Source organism: Nycticebus coucang, chromosome 17 (genome assembly GCF_027406575.1).
Source record: "Nycticebus coucang isolate mNycCou1 chromosome 17, mNycCou1.pri, whole genome shotgun sequence".
Lineage (NCBI taxonomy): Eukaryota > Metazoa > Chordata > Mammalia > Primates > Lorisidae > Nycticebus > Nycticebus coucang.
The window spans coordinates 64,902,985-64,920,284 of record NC_069796.1 but is presented as its reverse complement, the minus strand read 5'-3'; the positions used below and the strand labels follow the sequence as shown (position 1 = coordinate 64,920,284).

General features: G+C 35.8%; 1 protein-coding gene across 2 annotated transcripts in view; it reads right to left on the bottom strand.

Annotated features, from left to right (window-relative positions):
* Positions 1 to 2,492: 2,492 nt before the first annotated feature.
* The window catches only part of GABRG2 (gamma-aminobutyric acid type A receptor subunit gamma2), a 147,151-nt gene continuing 132,343 nt past the window's right edge, over positions 2,493 to 17,300 (bottom strand). Inside the window, exons 7-10 of one of the 2 annotated variants that reach the window (XM_053566856.1) lie at positions 16,353 to 16,505; positions 8,626 to 8,831; positions 6,476 to 6,499; positions 2,493 to 4,920 (exon numbers count right to left, since the gene is read on the bottom strand). In XM_053566856.1, the coding sequence (XP_053422831.1) occupies positions 4,645 to 4,920; positions 6,476 to 6,499; positions 8,626 to 8,831; positions 16,353 to 16,505 (659 nt within the window). In that variant the 3' untranslated portion in view covers positions 2,493 to 4,644. The remainder of the gene's footprint in view (positions 4,921 to 6,475; positions 6,500 to 8,625; positions 8,832 to 16,352; positions 16,506 to 17,300) is intronic. The other variant, XM_053566857.1, reaches the window with a different exon arrangement.

The window sequence follows — 17,300 nt, the reverse complement described above, 5'->3', positions numbered from 1 at the left end:
ATCTTGAACAAGAGTTCTGCTTTTCCATTTTGTGATACAAGCAATAATTAAAGGAAAGCTTTTCTTTATTATCCCAAAGATGGCAGAAAAAAGTTACAAATGGATTTTGCCATTGGTCTGTAATCTCCAAGTTTGGAAACTGTTGGAATAGTTCCATCATTCCTCACCACTCCACTGAAATAATAGCAAGAATGAGTCTGCAAAGCCTAGCCTAGGAAAACACATTGATTGCCTACTGCCCCGTACCGTAAGGGACAAAGGCCAATTCCAGGTCTGGAACTTTTTACATAATTGAAGACTCCTTTGAAACAGAGTCTGAAAGCAATAAGGGTAATACTGAATATTGCTTGGTCGTAGCACATAATAGAGAATAAAAGAGTTGCAAAATCCATCAGTTTATCTCTGTTGGTAAGTATGAGGTCTGATAATTAGGTATTAGAATTCATCCTAGAAAATGTGCTATACCTCATTGCTGAAGATCACTATGGTCACCTTTGAAGAACTCCCCTTGGGAAACTGTGCACCCATGACAGTGCCTAGTCTACTCTTCAAAGAAAATTTGAGACTCTTTTTCTGGAATAATCATCAGAGCTATTGTCCTACCAGGTCTGACAATTAAGTTCACAAACTTACCACCATGCACCATGTTGGCAGCATTGTACAAACAACTTGGTAAGGTTTTATAACCTTGGTATGTTAGTGTCTCATAGTTGTGTTTGTGTTGAAATGCAGTGGTGTATTGCTGAGTGATATTCATTATTGTTGTCATGTGTTTTTCTGTGCCATATAAAGATAGCTGTAATGGTCATTCCAGATAAAGAAGTCTCAAATTGCTTTGAAGGGGGAACTAGGTGCAGATGTCAGTTCATGGCTCAGGAAGGACCTCAAAGGTGACCTCAAAGGTGACCATAATGATATTCAGCAATGAAGGATGTAGCACTTTTCCTAGAATGAGTTCAGGAACTTAATTGTTAAACCTTTGTATCCTAAAGTTTCTCTCATTGAGAAGAAAAGAATCAAAGTAGAATCAAAATCAAGAATGAAAGTGTTTTCAAATTTCACAGTTCTAAAAGTATTAATAGAAAGATAAAGTATTTCTGAGTTTTACTTCCAAATTCTGAAACACTCTGAAGCAGTGGGTAAGGAACAACGCTCAGATGACTTTCCCTGATCTGCTATTGACTAGATGCGTGACCTCTAGCAGTTCACTGAGCATTGAAAACTATAGTGTTACTATCAGTCTAGGTCATTTCCCTGTCTCCTACACATTTGACAAAAATTCATAGTGACAATGCATAGAGATAGCAAGTTTTGACATAATCCCCAAGGACCGCATCTTGTGGTTAATTTCATATGACCTTCATCACAGACAAACATTGTTGCTACTGGTCAGAATAATATTGAGATTCAAAAAATTAAAAAAAAAGCAATAAAAAAAAGGAAAAAGAAAAAAGAGATGATGGCCATGCAATGAATATCACTCAGCTAAAGATAAGAGCACTGAGTGAGCATACAATGTCTAAGTGAAAACTATATTTTTATATGTTTGTAAAGTGAGAACTAGATGTTTAAATAAGATGTAAAAAGCTATGAGGGGCTAAGAGACTGACAGGCAGGGCAAGGTTAAGGCACTTGTGTTGCGAAGGATTTTACTACTTGATTCTTTCAAGAATTCCATAAGTCTTTTAAATAAACAAGACACAGGCTCTTAATGTTTTTAAGTTTAGGGTGCAAAATGTTTCTTGACATTAAAATTAACTAAAAGTATAAGATTTTTTTCAACAATACACATGTATTTCTAACCTATAGTTTAAAAGAGAGTTTGCCATGCAAATATTCCCTAAAAATAAAATGTCATGATGTAGAGGCATATAGTAGATGACTACTGTTGATTTCTATTGGGAGAGCTAATTTGATGGTATGGGAGTAGCATAGCAGCAGTGCTGGAGAGACATACCAAACATGAAGACATAGGAAGTGAAGGAGAGATCTTTTGTCTATTTGTTGAGTGGGGTAGCAGTATTAGACCTAATTTATAGCTAGTAAAATGGAGGCTTCTGAAAGATGAGTTGACAATTGGCAAACAACTGGTAAATGGAACACCTGTAATCCCAATTCTGTTGCCACCAGAGTCCATATTAAATCACACCAAAAGGGCGGTGACTGTGGCTCAAAGGAGTAGGGTGCCAGCCCCATATGCCAGAGGTGGTGGGTTCAAACCCAGCCCTGGCTAAAAACTGTAAATCACACCACAAATCTTTAGGTAGAGGACTTGAAATTTGTTTACTTCATAAAATCCCTACTTTCCTTTTTCCCCCCATCCTCCCAGAACATTTCTTAATTCTTTTGAAGTGAAGAGCATTCCTATGCAGAACACAGTCATAGGGCTCTCAGGTCAAGTTTATTGAAAGGGCATTTTAGAAATTCAGACAGGAGAGGTCACAATCTTTAAAACAAACAGTCCAGCCAGAACACCAAGATGCCACCATGAATTAGAATGCAGCATTTTTATTGTAAAAGTCCATGTTAGGCAGTTCCCTTTGAGAAAAGGTTTTCAAATACATAGACAGGGAGCAGCTGATAATTAAGATCAGAATAGTTATAATATATATTCATATTGCCGATACTATGCACACATTGGAAAGCTAGCTTTTTGTGTGTCCTCATGACAGAACACATTTAAAGTTGACAATAACATGTTTCTCACCATTGAAACTGGCCAACAACTCTCCCAAAGAGTCAACAATTAATATCTTGACAATTCAAAACTAGAAAATAATTCATTCTATTTACATTTGTTTAAGGTTATATACTAAATCACTGACATTAAACGTTTGTAAAATTGGCAGCTAAATGTGTTTCAAGATTCATCTAGATGACAACGGCATGATGACTTTACATGGTTTTATATTAACAAAGCCAATCTCTCTTCTTATCTACTCTTTAGATTATCTGTAAAGTTACACTAGCTGTGACTGAATTCTAACTTAGAGCAATTAACTGCCATAAAAAAAGAATAAATGACAAAGGGTGCTATTTTAGAAAAATAAGGACTCAGGACAAGTACATGAAGATAGGGCTCAACTCATCACGTTTGAAGTCTGAAGAAACCACTTCACTGGATTTCAGAATAGTCTAATGAGGCCCTGTTCATAGACTCAACCTCTAGAAGCTATTCATTCATTTGTTTTTTTCTTTAATTTTTCATTTATGCATTGCTTTTTATTTTTTCTTCACAGAGCATTGAATACTACATTCAGAATACCACTCAGGTATGAATTTTTCTTATTCCTGTTATAAATTTACAGATGAAATTGTGAATGGGTCAGAACTGACTCATCTCCAAACCTGGAAAAATAATACACAAACTCTAATTATACCCTCGCAGAGTCATCTCTGTACACAAACTTGGGACATATTGTTTTAAAAGGAGTATGGATTTTTTCTGAAAATAAATTTTTGAAGATGAACATAATAGTCAGAGTTCTTTGGATCCTTCTGGTTATTTTTATAAGATCAAGTATCACTTGACAATGTCTACATGAAAAGATGAATCACTAGTTTCAGGCCAGCACAGAGAGATTCATCAGAAGCATATGAGGGCAATTCACGTTTGAGCACTGTCTACGTGCCAGGCACTATGCAAAGTGCTGAGGACCTAAAGAAGAAATGACAAGGATTCTGCCCACAAGGCACTCACAATCACTAGAAGCAGATCTTGAGATGAAGAATAAGTTTGCTATGAACTGTCATCTTAAAGGAAGTAAAAACAGCGGTAAGCACAGACTACTACTTCATACTCTAATTTTGAAACTGGGCATATTTAGAGGTGGCAAATGATTACTCAGTCTATATTTTACTTAAAGTTTTGTAATATGTCATACAAGGAAAATAATAAGCTGTTTGAGTCTTCATGCATGAGGGAGAAGGCGATGAAAATTCCTCCCTCCAATCCCAAACTCTTATCCTTATAATTACATTCATGATGCTCTTATAGCCCAAGGACAAAAAAATAAAAGACAGTACTTTATGATGATAATGTCAATCCATTTATTTTGGCTCTAAAGAGATGCATGCATTAAACTTGAGGCATTCTAAATTATTGAAATATTTACATCATTGTACATGTGATGTAGAGAAAATTTTCTTCCTCTCTTGTGATAATGGAATAATAGATTTCTGATCTCATCTTTTATCTTTAAAATAAGCTGTAATTTTTCTCAATGAGGGAGGTATTCTATTGGGATCAAATTTACCACAACTTGACCCCAAGTGAACACAGGGTATGGTTTGGGACCTTTTAATATAATGAATCAGGTAAGGATACCACCACCATAATTAGTCAGGGCTTTCACTATTTAGGTTGCTGTAGCCGAAAAATAACTTGTTTGGTTTCAGTTGTTGCTGTAATTTTACTTTGTCTTTCAGTTTTGAAACACAACACACATTAAAATTCAAATTACACTAACCAAAGGAGAGTTGGGCATGAACAATATGACATTGTACAATTTACCAGGTTTGGACATAGAAACAAATTCAGATCATTATCAACTATTAGGGGATAATTTAAGTGGACATAGAACGGACACCTTCTCTCCGTAAGATTCAGTGAATAAGACCCACATCAATGAAACTCATACCTCTTTACAGGTAGAGGTAGGAGACCCAATAAACCAGATTGAACAAGCAGAAGGCAGTGGGAAAGAAGATGCGTGCGTAGGAGTCCATCTTCGCAATTCGGATGTGTATCCTCCCATGTCTCCACGCTCCTGTTCGGCAGTCTTCAAAACAGCAGAAGAAACTGGCACAGTCCTTTCCGTCCAGGCACTCATAGCCATATTCTTCATCTCTCTCTTGAAGGTGCGTGGCATTGTTCATTTGGATGGTTGCTGATCTTGGGCGGATATCAATGGTAGGAGCCTGAGATAAGGGTAGGGAATGGGATCAGTTGGTTATACTTGAGATATCCTAGACTATTTCTCCATAATTACACCAATGTGATGATGAATTTGAAAATGGGCACTCAGGAAATTGCTATGATATCATGGTCTACAATGATAAAATTAAACTTAGAAAGGTAGCACATTTGCAGGTTTTAAAATTTGAGCTTAAGCAGTGCAGCTGAAAATAATATTATCAAGCTAATAGCTATAGCAAGAGATTGAACACCAAAAGAACTCAAAGTTTAAGGATTTAAATCAAGCTACTACATGGAATCTTATTCTATTAACTATTAGAGGTGAAGTTGGTTACATGAAGGCATTTAATGGTGCTGCATGTGAGTGGAACAGAGAAATAAAAACACATCAATTCTGAAATCAAATTTTGTGTCATGCTCACTTATAGACCAATAGAAAACCCCATTATGATGAACAATGCATCAAATGCTGTTAATAGAAAATGTTAATATCTATATAAATATAGATGTTTATTGATTTTATATTACAACCGTATGACTTATATTTTAAGGGAATATGGTGTTAACATTCACTATTGGCAAGCTTAAGCATGTTAGCAATGTTTACTTACATATGAATGAAAATTCAGAAAAGAATATTACTTACTATCTGTCAAATTCTTTTTAGCATTTGAAAAGAATCTACCCTGTTTCCCCGAAAATAAGACAGTGTCTTATATTAAGGTTTGCTCCCAAAGATGCGCTAGGTCTTATTTTCAGGGGACGTCTTATCTTTCCTGTAAGTAGGTCTTATTTTCAGAGGATGTTTATTTTCGAGGAAACAGGGTAGTACCCATTGACTACATGTTAATCTAATCTTTGCGGCCAGACCAATTATAAAATTATAAAAACACTACATGATTTATTTCATGTTAATTTGTGTAAGGTAGTTTCAGAATAATATAAATACAAATCCTAATGTCACCAAACAGCTATCAGAATAAAATACAAATATTTTTGTGGTATTTTATAATACAGCCAATGGACCCACTGGTCACTCTGGAAGGGAAGTATGGCTATTTTAACTAAAAGGCTTTTAAAGAGAAAGATGTTCTTATGGAAGTTAGAGGTAGAGTTCAAATAGAGATTATTAAATTTATAAAACAATCATAAAACAATCTTATTTGGATTGTCTTAAAACAATCTTACATAGTTAAACTTTAGCTTTAAAAAGGCACAAATATGTTAGTTGTATCCAGTAAAACTGGATCCCTATCTTCATCTGAGAAGAGGGAGTTGCCCATTTTGGCTTTGATGATTAAAGTAGCCCCTTGACTTCTGATATGTCATAGGGTTTATAGCTTTTGAACTTGGGGTAAGATCAAAACCTATGTGAATTGGTAGATAGCTGCTGAATCAATTCTAGGATTCTATAGAACCTTCTCCAGTTTGGATATGCTATTTCTAGTAGAATGCCTAAATATACGCTTATAAAAAAAAAAAAAAAACACCATGTAAGCATTAATAGTTAAATTCAGCAGTTGCATGCAGTGAATTTCCATTCCAAAAACATTATACCTTGAAGGAAAACATCCGAAGAAGCTTTGGGTTTGTAGACAGAAAAGAGAATTGCATTTTTTTTAATAAAAAAGAAGAAAAAGGAAAAGGGAAAAAAAGAGACAAAATAAGACAAATTAAAAATACATTTTGAAAATATAGCAAGTGAAATGAACTAAAAATTGTAAACACAGAAGGAGATTGGGATAAACAAAGTATATGCTGAAAGTTGGAAAGGTGGAATTTTGTGATTGCTAGTGAAATCTTTCATATATTAATCCACAATTATTTGACTAAAAAAGTCAGTGTTGTTCAATTGTGAAAAGGCTTTCTATTGTCTAGTCCCCCTGTGTAGAAATACTGTAATTTTATTTTCTAATTATCATCAAGGATGCCTTAATAGGCAAGTCTTCACACAATTAGCCAAAGGGCATATTAAATAGAACAATGAAATTTCAGCTTCTCATTCCCCATTTAAGTTCTTGCTAGTTCTAATACAAATCACCTAATTGGATTAAAAGGGGAAATGCATGAAATTCTCAGATGACTTCATTTTCTCAGATTCTTTAATCCCCTCTCTTCCACTTTCTTTTCTTCTTCTGCCATTTCCAGGACCCTGGATTAAAGAATCCAACTGTTTCTATCTCTGCAACCAAATCCATGGGCAGTGACATTGCTGACACAGTCAGAAGGCCTTTTCAGAACTTGTTTAAAAGCCAGTCCTCATATCCTCCTTACATCTGCCCAGTGATAATGCCGACAACTAACAGAACCACCTTCTTCGGGTAGAATGAAATGGAAAGCATTTCGTTGGACAGGGTGCCAAGAAAAAACCAAACAAACAAAAAAATAAATAAACAAGGATAGAGAAAATAGAAAGACAGAGGCAAACAGGCAGGGAAGAGAAAGGCTGCATAAAGCACAGAAAATATTTAAGAAATTAAAGACAAGAATTTCTTTTCTATTAATCATCAAGATTAACGATGCTTTTTTTCTTGACCTGTTACAAAGTCTTACATTTGAATAAACAAGTGCCACTCGTAAAATTTCACTAGGGTGGCTACACATATACCAGGATACAACTTAAAATCAGCTAAAGTCCTTCTTATAATCCAGCCTCTAAAATTGATGGGTCGGATAGACAGACACTATTATGGCTCTCATGATTGTAAGAGCAGAAGACAAGGAAAGGCTGTAAATCCAGGAAGGCTGGGTGGGAATAGACACTAACTTGGATGGGAATAGACACCCATCTTGGGTAGGAATAGGCACTAACTTCATGAGCCAGTCACTGTGTTCAAGTGGGTAAATATGTAGTCTCATTCTCTCCTCACCACCCACAATAAAAGGCAATTGCCTTAGGCATAAATGTTTGTGCCTAATCCTCTTTAAAGTTTAGTGGCATTTAGAGACAGAGTCTTACTATGTCACCCTTGGTAGAGTGCTGTGGCTGCATAGCTCACAGCAACCTCAAAGTCCTGGGTTCAAGTGATCCTCTTACCTCAGCCTCCTAAGTAGCTAGGACTACAGGCACTTCCACAGTGCCCAGCTATTTTTAGAGATGGGGTATGACTCTAAGAAAAGTCATTCTACCTGTTTTCAATCATGCAAAAATGGGCTGGTAACTATAAATCAACATCGACTGTCATCACCAACTATAAGTCCTTTAATGACAACACACAGAGACACACACACACATGCACATTAAACTATTTGTAAAGGGGTAGTTATCCTTGAAATTTCAAGAACTTTGTGGGTGCCTAGGGGAATGCCTTGGGTGAAAGTTTTAATTAAAAACAGTAATTTGAAAATATTATAGTAAAGGAGCAGAAAGATGAAAATTAATAAATCCTTGAATAATAGGAACTATTTTCATCTATTATAGAAAATAGATGCATTTCTTAACAATGAATTTAGTCCCCACAAAATGAAGGGCGCAGGTAATCACACTTGTATAAGGAGTCTGACTTAGATAATCGGTCTCTCTCAAGAAACTGGTAACCATATATGAATCCTATGGTCTTGCCAAACTCATACATTCTGTTTTCCTGTGGGAGCCCAACGTGCTGAGCCTTAGCTTGTAGATAGTCTTAACTAAGCTAAATTAAATTAAAACTTTGTGGTCTCGCCTCCTAAAAATTTCAGTGGTCCCAATGGGAAATGATACGTACAGGGTTTTTCTTCTTTTTGTCTTTGTCCTTGCTTGGTTTCCGATTGCTGACAAAGTAATGCAAGGTACCATACTCCACCAGCGCGGAGAAGACAAAAATGAAGCAGACAGATACAAAGAGATCCATTGCTGTGACATAGGAGACCTTGGGGAGGGATTTCCGGGCGATGGTGCTGAGGGTGGTCATGGTCAGGACAGTGGTGATACCTGCAGAGAAACACAACAAAACAAATCATTGTGTGATCTCAGAAGCACATTAGGTAACTGAATCACTACTGAGATGAAACTTGTTTTGTGACTTCTGATGAGCAGTGTCAGCAGTTGGGAAGGAGGAGTAACTGGAATTAATTCCCGCTGTCCACAAATGTTTATTATGCCTGCCTTCTATCTACCAATGATAAGCACTGATATAGACTAGGGAAATACAACAGATTTTGTCAAGGCCCTTTTGTACCTTACATTTTAGTGAGACAAACATGGTATGAATCAAGCCAGAAAGAAAAGTATAATTTCAAATTATGGTATGTGTCTTGGAGAACAGCAGGATGGTGAGAACCTAGTTAGATAGAATGGTTAGGAAGGCCTCTTCATGGAGCTGATGTTTAAGGTGAAACGTAAAATATTAGAAGAAACCAACTTTTGACTATTAATAAATTGGTGAAGTGTTCTGAGGAAGGAAAGCCTGGCCTTTTTTAAAATTACAAGAATGTCTGTCATCTGGGGAGGCGATGGGGGATAAAGGTGATGGTGGTGAAATAGAATTTTTATCATGTAAGTGCATGCAATTAGGTTTGCATTTATTCAAAGTGCAAGGGGAAATCACTCAAAGTGTTAAACAAGAAGGTAAGTTGTGTGTAGGTGACATAGACTGATAATGAATTCTTTAAATCATGGGATGAAAAGAAATATCTCAGAAGTACCATAATAACTGACATTTATTGAAAACCTCCTTACAGCAGGAATGATAATAAGCACTTTGTGCACATAATTTCTTTGAATCTTCACAACAGACATTTTCATTCTGATTTTATGGACAAGGGGAATGAGGCTGAAAGACCAGCACTACTCCACTGTTAAGTAGCACAAGAAGGAACTGAATACAGAAATAAAATGTTTGATTCCAAAACCCTTCTTTTACATATTGCACAACATTACTCGAGCAAACTAGTCCTACCAATGGTGTTTCCTGTCAGGGAATGCAACTAGGACCAACTGTATGCATTGATCAGGAGCTCTGCTAGTATAAAAGCTGTACTATTTATAACAAAGGCAATATGAATGCAGGGTTCAAACAGTTGAACCTGCTGTAAGAACTTGAGTTGTCTTTTAACAATCTGAGCCTCAGTTTTCTCCTCCTTTGGACACACTCTTTGAAGACTCACCGATCTTATTCTATTAATATGATTCTACTTAAGTATTTCTTATCATGACTGAAAGCATCTTTCTTTACTCCAAAAGCAAGTAATCTCATGCCTTTACAATCTCCAGGTTTGTGATTTATATTCCTTATGGGAAAAAAAGTTTACATTATGTAATGATGAGCAGTTATGACTGTTACTGTTGACCAAGTGACTTCTAGGAGATAATCAAAATCTACTGTCTTAAATGAAAGTGCTGGAGAAACTCAGAAGGGATCAAACACAGAAACTTGGGGAGCAATAGGGGAGGAGGAAGCTACAGAGAAGAACAGAAGTATCATACAAGAAGAGAGAAAAAGCTTTTGTTTTATAAGATATGGGTTACTGGCATAACATGCTTAGAAGATGACTGAGTGAGGCTGAAATACTCTTGTAAGAAGGGCTAAGAAAAGATGAAAATTGAAGTCGCTTTTCCAATTTAGATTTCCCTTCATCTATGGTATCCATAACTTCATCTGGACTACATACAAAACGCTCTGTGCATCCCTTTACATAGGGAACTCTGTTTTTGTCTTCATGAACTGAAAGGTTGGTCTTTGAAACATCTAATAGGTCCCTTATCTTATCCAAATATATTTCAAAATATGAAACCTTAATGTGAAATTCCAAATTTTCATCCATGGAGTAAATATAATTAAAAATATCTTGCACTATTCTTGGAATAATTCCCATGCCTTCTGGATCATGAAGTTTACCCTCCATTGTATGTGTCTTCCCAGAAGATTATTTTTCTATTTCCTTAACTATTGTAGTTTCCACTTTTATAATAATTTTGATTTTAAAAGATAAATTTATTTATTTTTTTTTTTAACAGTCAATCTTTGCTGTTGTAGTCTGCAACCTCTAAAATGATTGTGTTGCTTTTAGGATTGATCAAAAGAAACACTCCAAAACTTGAGATGAAATCTTGGTGCAACAAGAGATAAGTAATACACTAAACAACAATAACAAAAAATGTACAGCCTCCTTATGATGATAGTTTCTTAAATGGAGAAACATTTGGCTGCATTTACATAGGCATTATTTTTTCTTCAAGTGAAAATTTGCTTCTTTGGCAATATTCATAAATGAAGCAGAATTTTTTTCTCTTTTGTCTGAATATGTTAGTTTCATTCTTGCAAGATGTGTCATGGGTATTGGTGCTGTGTAACAATGAATTGTAACTAGCATGTGGTTCCAAATATACAATGTTAGCTTTTTAATATCTTAATAGTTCTTCTCTATTTATAATTTCAAACTTTCATAAAGTATACCAAGAATTTCATAAATTTGTTTTCAGTAAATTGCTCTTTTTGCTATGGCAGGTCATTAAACAACAGCACTTATTATAATTCTCACAAATGAAAACTTCTGATCATCTAGAATATTGACCTTCAACTTGCAGTGTCTTTTTGACTGGATATATATTAATGTTCCTCTGAATGGTATTGATAAAGAAGAGAAACCCAGTGAAATAAGAGAATAGTATTTATTCATGGTGATCAATTAAATTATTTGCCTAACTTAAAGAAAACTAACTACTGTGCATAACTCTCAGTTTGTGCTTAACTCAAATGACATGAGGTGACAGAAGAAGAGTATGGGTCTACCTGTGGAACATGTTGGTTTATTTTCAGTGCTTGAAGACACAGTCAAAGATACTTGGTTTGGAAAGACACCATATAATTAAGTTAACCTGCATGTTGTGTGTTTTATGTTTAAATGAAAGAGGAAAAAATTTTTGAAATGTAAAAAAGAAAAAAAAAGAAAAGATAAAAATTGGTGTATTTCTTCTTCTTTTTAGTTTTTTTTTTTTTTTTGTAGAGACAGAGTCTCACTGTACCGCCCTCGGGTAGAGTGCCATGACGTCACACGGCTCACAGCAACCTCTAACTCTTGGGCTTATGCGATTCTCTTGCCTCAGCCTCTGAAGCAGCTGGGACTACAGGCGCCCGCCACAATGCCCGGCTATTTTTTTTTTTTTTTGGTTGCAGTTTGGCCGGGGCTGGGTTTGAACCTGCCACCCTCGGTATATGGGGCTGGCACCCTATTCACTGAGCCACAGGCTCCACCTGGTGTATTTCTTCTTAATCACTTAAGTCATTGTCAGAAACATTTCTGAAAATTTAGCTATATTTCCAAGAGTCATGTGGTTCTTTTGGGTCACTTTTACCGTAATATTTGATTTTCCTAAATACATACTGAAATTCCAGAGAGTGGAAAGACTAGAGTTGACTGAAATGACTTTATAGGGAAGAGGAGCTTTAGTGTAGGACAGAAGTGATGAGGGAACTATAGTGATAAATTCTATAGCCCTTTTTCTATATTATTACTGATTATGTAATAATCCATCTTCACTACTAGTCTGTACACTTTGCAACAACAAGCATCTATCTTGATAACTGCTATAACCCCATAGTAGAGCATCACCAGGACTCAATAAATGTCAAATGAATATGTGAAACAATGAATCAATGAAGGCTGCTTCTGTAGAAGATCAATAGGCTGAGACTACATGAGAGAATAGAAATCCATATTTATGACTTGTGGGAGATAGCTTTAATTGCAAATTAATTGTAGCTAACCTTTATCCATCTTTTCCATTGGCCAGACACTGTGGTAAGCACTTTATAAAATTCTCCCTGTGATTCCATGATGTAAGGACTATCATCCACAGGTGAAAAACACAGAACACAGAAAGAATGAAAACGTGCTCAAACTCATGTGTGGTAGAAATGAGATAAAATCTGGATGGCCTGACTTCAAATGCTGTGTCCTGAACCACCCTGTTTTATTTCCATGAACGTATGGAAAGATGAACATGCAGAATGAAGGACCGGACAGTTGGGAACTATTATAGATTCCTGATGTGAATCTGGATATCTTCTAGTCAGTGGATCCTTAGGAAGTTCAAGTTCCTCATCAACAAACTGGGGGTGCATAAAGAAGTAATGGAAGAAGCTCATGAGGCACTTGCAGTGGGTAAGTTAAATCATGTGCATTAGAGGGCCAGTATCTAGTGAAGTCTTAATAAATATTAGGTATTGGTACCATTTACTTTAGAGAAGAAAAATCTATTTCTTAAACTAAAAAAAGCTTCAGTTGAGTTGTTTATGCATTAATTCATGTAGGAGTTCTGATTGTACCTAATCACAGCTGATATTTTTGTGAAGAAGCAAAATACTAAATTGGCACCTCAGCCTTCATTTGCAATCAGGTCTCAGGCCACATTCGACCTATGCCAAGTGAAAATGTCAGTGTTTATAGTTGACACCAGAGATTAGTTCATTTACAAAAATCTGGTATGTGATAGTTTGGGTGAAACAAATTGTGACATGTAAGTTAAATACCGAGCTAGCAAACTGGAAGATGTTATTTTGGTTCCATGGAAGCTCATCTGAGCCCTGTAAAAGTGGAATTTTGAAGAATTCTATTATGATGTTTTCAGAGTTCTGCCTGGAGCCACAAGGAAGACTGCTGGGACATCAAGAATAAGAAGTAGAGAAGTGGTTTTAACTGATTCACCAACCAACAATAACAAAGCTTGATGTGTTTTTTTTTTTTTTATTAATCCTGTTTTGCTAAGAAATGAGACTCCTCTTCTCTGGCCTAGATGAATAATATCCATAGCTTTTAATAACACCCCCAGGCTTGACATAAAGCAGGCTCTTCACAGATGCTACCTCACCCCAAATCAGTTGGGTGAAAAATACCAAGTAGTATTTTCATTGTTTCATCCATCTCCACTACACTAGGAGTAAATCTCACTACCTGTAGATACCAAACTGCATTAAACTGCATATCAAACTGCATTAAAGTGTGATGAGCTCAAAGATGATGGCTTGCCATACTCTGCTGCTCCATGCTCAGAAAATAGCCTGAGTCTCTGAGCCTTGTGGACATGTTTATCTGATTCATTACACAACGTGGCCCTGAGCATTCAGTGGCCAGAAGTTTAAAGTCTGCAGGTGCTTCCAGTTAGCTCACTTCAATCTTGACTGTAAACCTTGGAGAAATGGGCCTGCGTGAAATCTAGAACAGTATTATAAAAGTGACTACACATTAGAATTACCTGGGGATTTTTTTTTCTTAATCCTAACACATAGGCCATACTCTAGACAAGTTAACTAAGTAACCCTTGGGGTTGGACATCTGTACTTTTAAAAGTCCCCTAGTCTGCAATGAGCTATAATCAGGCCCCTGCACTCTAGCTCGAGTGACAGTGAGACCTCAAAATAAGTAAAAGTCCCCTAGTGATTGCGTGATTTAAATGTACAATTAAATTTAAGAAGCAGTGATCTGGAGAAGTGAGACCGAAAAATTAAATTGGAAAAACTGGCTCAGCTCCACTTCTCACCTGTGCCCACAACTTGGCCTTCAACAAAGCCTCCCTCCTAAGAACAAACCTGCATCCCATTAGCTGAGGTCAGATCCACTACTTCCTTATTGTTTGACCTCGTGGAAGTTACTTAAACTTGCAGCTCTAAAAATGTGATAATAATTGTCATTACAATATCTGCATGCAGTTGTGAAGACCAGAAAAGGCTAAGGGATCACACTGAGCTTGCCTGGACTTGTCAATGATCAACATGCAGAAGCACCTACCTGCTATTTATTTTACTTACGTGCCTCTCCCTTAGTCTTTAATCTGCTCACCTTGGTCCATTCTGTTAATGTTGTTTATATGCCAATGAATGTTTATCTAATAAGCTGTTGAAATGAGCTACTCAAAGGGTCATAAAAGAGACTTTAACCAGCTGGAGTTCTGGCTTCCAGAGGAGGGATTAATTTAAAATTTTTGTCCTTAAAATGTTTTTGGGAGGAGGGTGGATTGGAAGGCATCAATGCCTTTGTCCCATTCATTCACAAGTACATATATTACATGAACAAACATTAGGGCAACATATATGTGCCAGGCACTCTACTGGGCATTAAAAGACATTGACATTCTGACAGGAGAGACAGACATATGCATTCTGTACCCAGTGAGAAATGACGACCCTAAAGTAAGAGGCTCAAGTGTATTTTGGGTTTGTTTCAGTATATAGCATTAGACAAGATATTTTAATTGTTAAGTAGGACTTGTAGCACAAAGTACTGCATGTAACAGGAAAAATCAAAATAACTTCATTTTGAAACAGATGGGAAACTAAATTAGGTTTGGAAGAGGACAGATATGCAAATGTTGTCTTTTTTCCCCCAGTAATCATTTCTGCCCTCAGTTTAATAACCTAGTACAGATCATTTTGTCAGAAAACAACTATAGTAGCCAACATTTCTGCAAACATAGAACATGTTATTTAACACTAATAGAACCACACAAGTTAAGTATAGGAATTGATTGATACATGTTTTTTGTTGGAAGAAATTGTGACTTGGAGAGATTAAAGGGCATTCCAAGGTCATACTATGTATACAACTTGAAACCCATATTTGTTGGATTTCAAAACCAAGTTCTTAACCGCTAACTATTAACTATTACTGCCTCTCTAGCCAGAGAGTTAGCAGGTGATGTGATTTTTGGTGTTATGTAGCTGATGAAAGGGAATTGTGGATTTATAATTCATCCTACCTTCAGAGTCTATGGCTCTGTTTAGTCTATGTGAGACTTCTTCCCATGAAGAAAAAGATGTGAAAATCCAACACAATTTAATAAATTGTATCACCACATTTAATAGTTTGAGTAAATTGCAAATAATTTTAAAGGGGGTTTTCCCTAAACATTTCACATATAAATGTGTTTTCCCTAAAATAATTGTTTCAATGATTCATCTATAAAGACCCAATTACTTCAAATGTCATCACACTAATTATGCATGTTGGAATTAGCCAGCAGGCAGTGCTGTGCTAGTAGATATGTACAACTGACTCTCTAGAAAAAAGAAGTCCTAATTTATGACATTTACCTGTCTCCATGGTGTTAGTATTTCCAATTTGGCTGATTTAAAATTACCAATGTGACATTGCTGAATATAGAGTTGTGAAAGGATAAATGCAATCAGCTTTTATGGTCTGGTGTGAGTGTGAGCATTTTCAGCACATTACTACCCAGAGGCTAAGACAATAAATATGCTAAAATTAAAAGTTTTGTTAACAGTTAACTTAAATTTAGTAAGAAAACTTAGGAGGGAAATAAAACCTATTGAGGTAGTCAAGAAAAACAGAACTAGGAAACTTTAAATGCTGTTCTTTTTTATAAATATGTTCGCTTGCCTTAAAATGAAACAAATGGCATTTCTATGTAATTACTGGCTGATTTTAAAGCAAATGAACTCTGAAAGGTAAATAAGGATTATCTTGGGATGTTACAACAAAAAGAAATGTGTCTCACCCAAAGATGTTCTGGCTGGAACAGCATCCTTATTGATCCAGAAAGACACCCAGGACAAAACAACAATGAGTGTGCAGGGGATGTAGGTCTGGATGGTGAAGTACCCCATTCTTCTGCTCAGATCGAAGTAGACAGACATGACCACATAATCTCCTGGAACAGAACAAAGATGGCACCATACAACCCTTATCAAAAACTGGAAAAATCTGAAAATAATGTATTCAGCTCTCACAGGGTCACAGTGAAATTAGAGTTCTATAGAAGAGATGTATTGTTGACTATTTTCTACTCACTTGGGTTAAAAACAAAAACAAAACAAATAAAAACTACCTTAAATGAATCCCCTGATCCTTTTAGAGGCAACATGACTACTATATAAAAGGAAACATTTTTGGAATATTGGTTCTATTTTCTTCTTTCAGATGATTTTTGACTTCATTTCCTACTCAATACACAGTATTATTTCTTTGTTTAGTGGAGAGGGCAGAGAATAGTATTTCTACATATTCCTGTCTTGCCTGCAATTCATTCTAAATTTTTCAAATAATTTTCTGTTTTTTTAGGACCTTTTTCTATACTAACCAGAGAGGACTGTCCTGATGCTTGACACTAAGTAATGAATATCTTAGCATTTATAACCAAATTCTTATGATGAAAACTTTTTTTTCATATATTTGTTAAATCCTATGTGGTTTTCTTTTACAGTGGTTACTTTAACGTGTAAATGTTCAGTCACTTGTGTGATGATTTCTGTAATATCCCTGTTCCTTTCCAATTGACCATTATCTGCATGGGTCTACAAATAGTGCATATTTTATCTCACCATTCCATAAGCAGTACTTAGCATCCTGTTTGACTCCAAATAGGTGTTCAGTAATATTAATTGAATAAATGAAAAAAGTAAATGAATGTCTTTATAAATTTTACACAGAAAGGAAAAAACCCTAA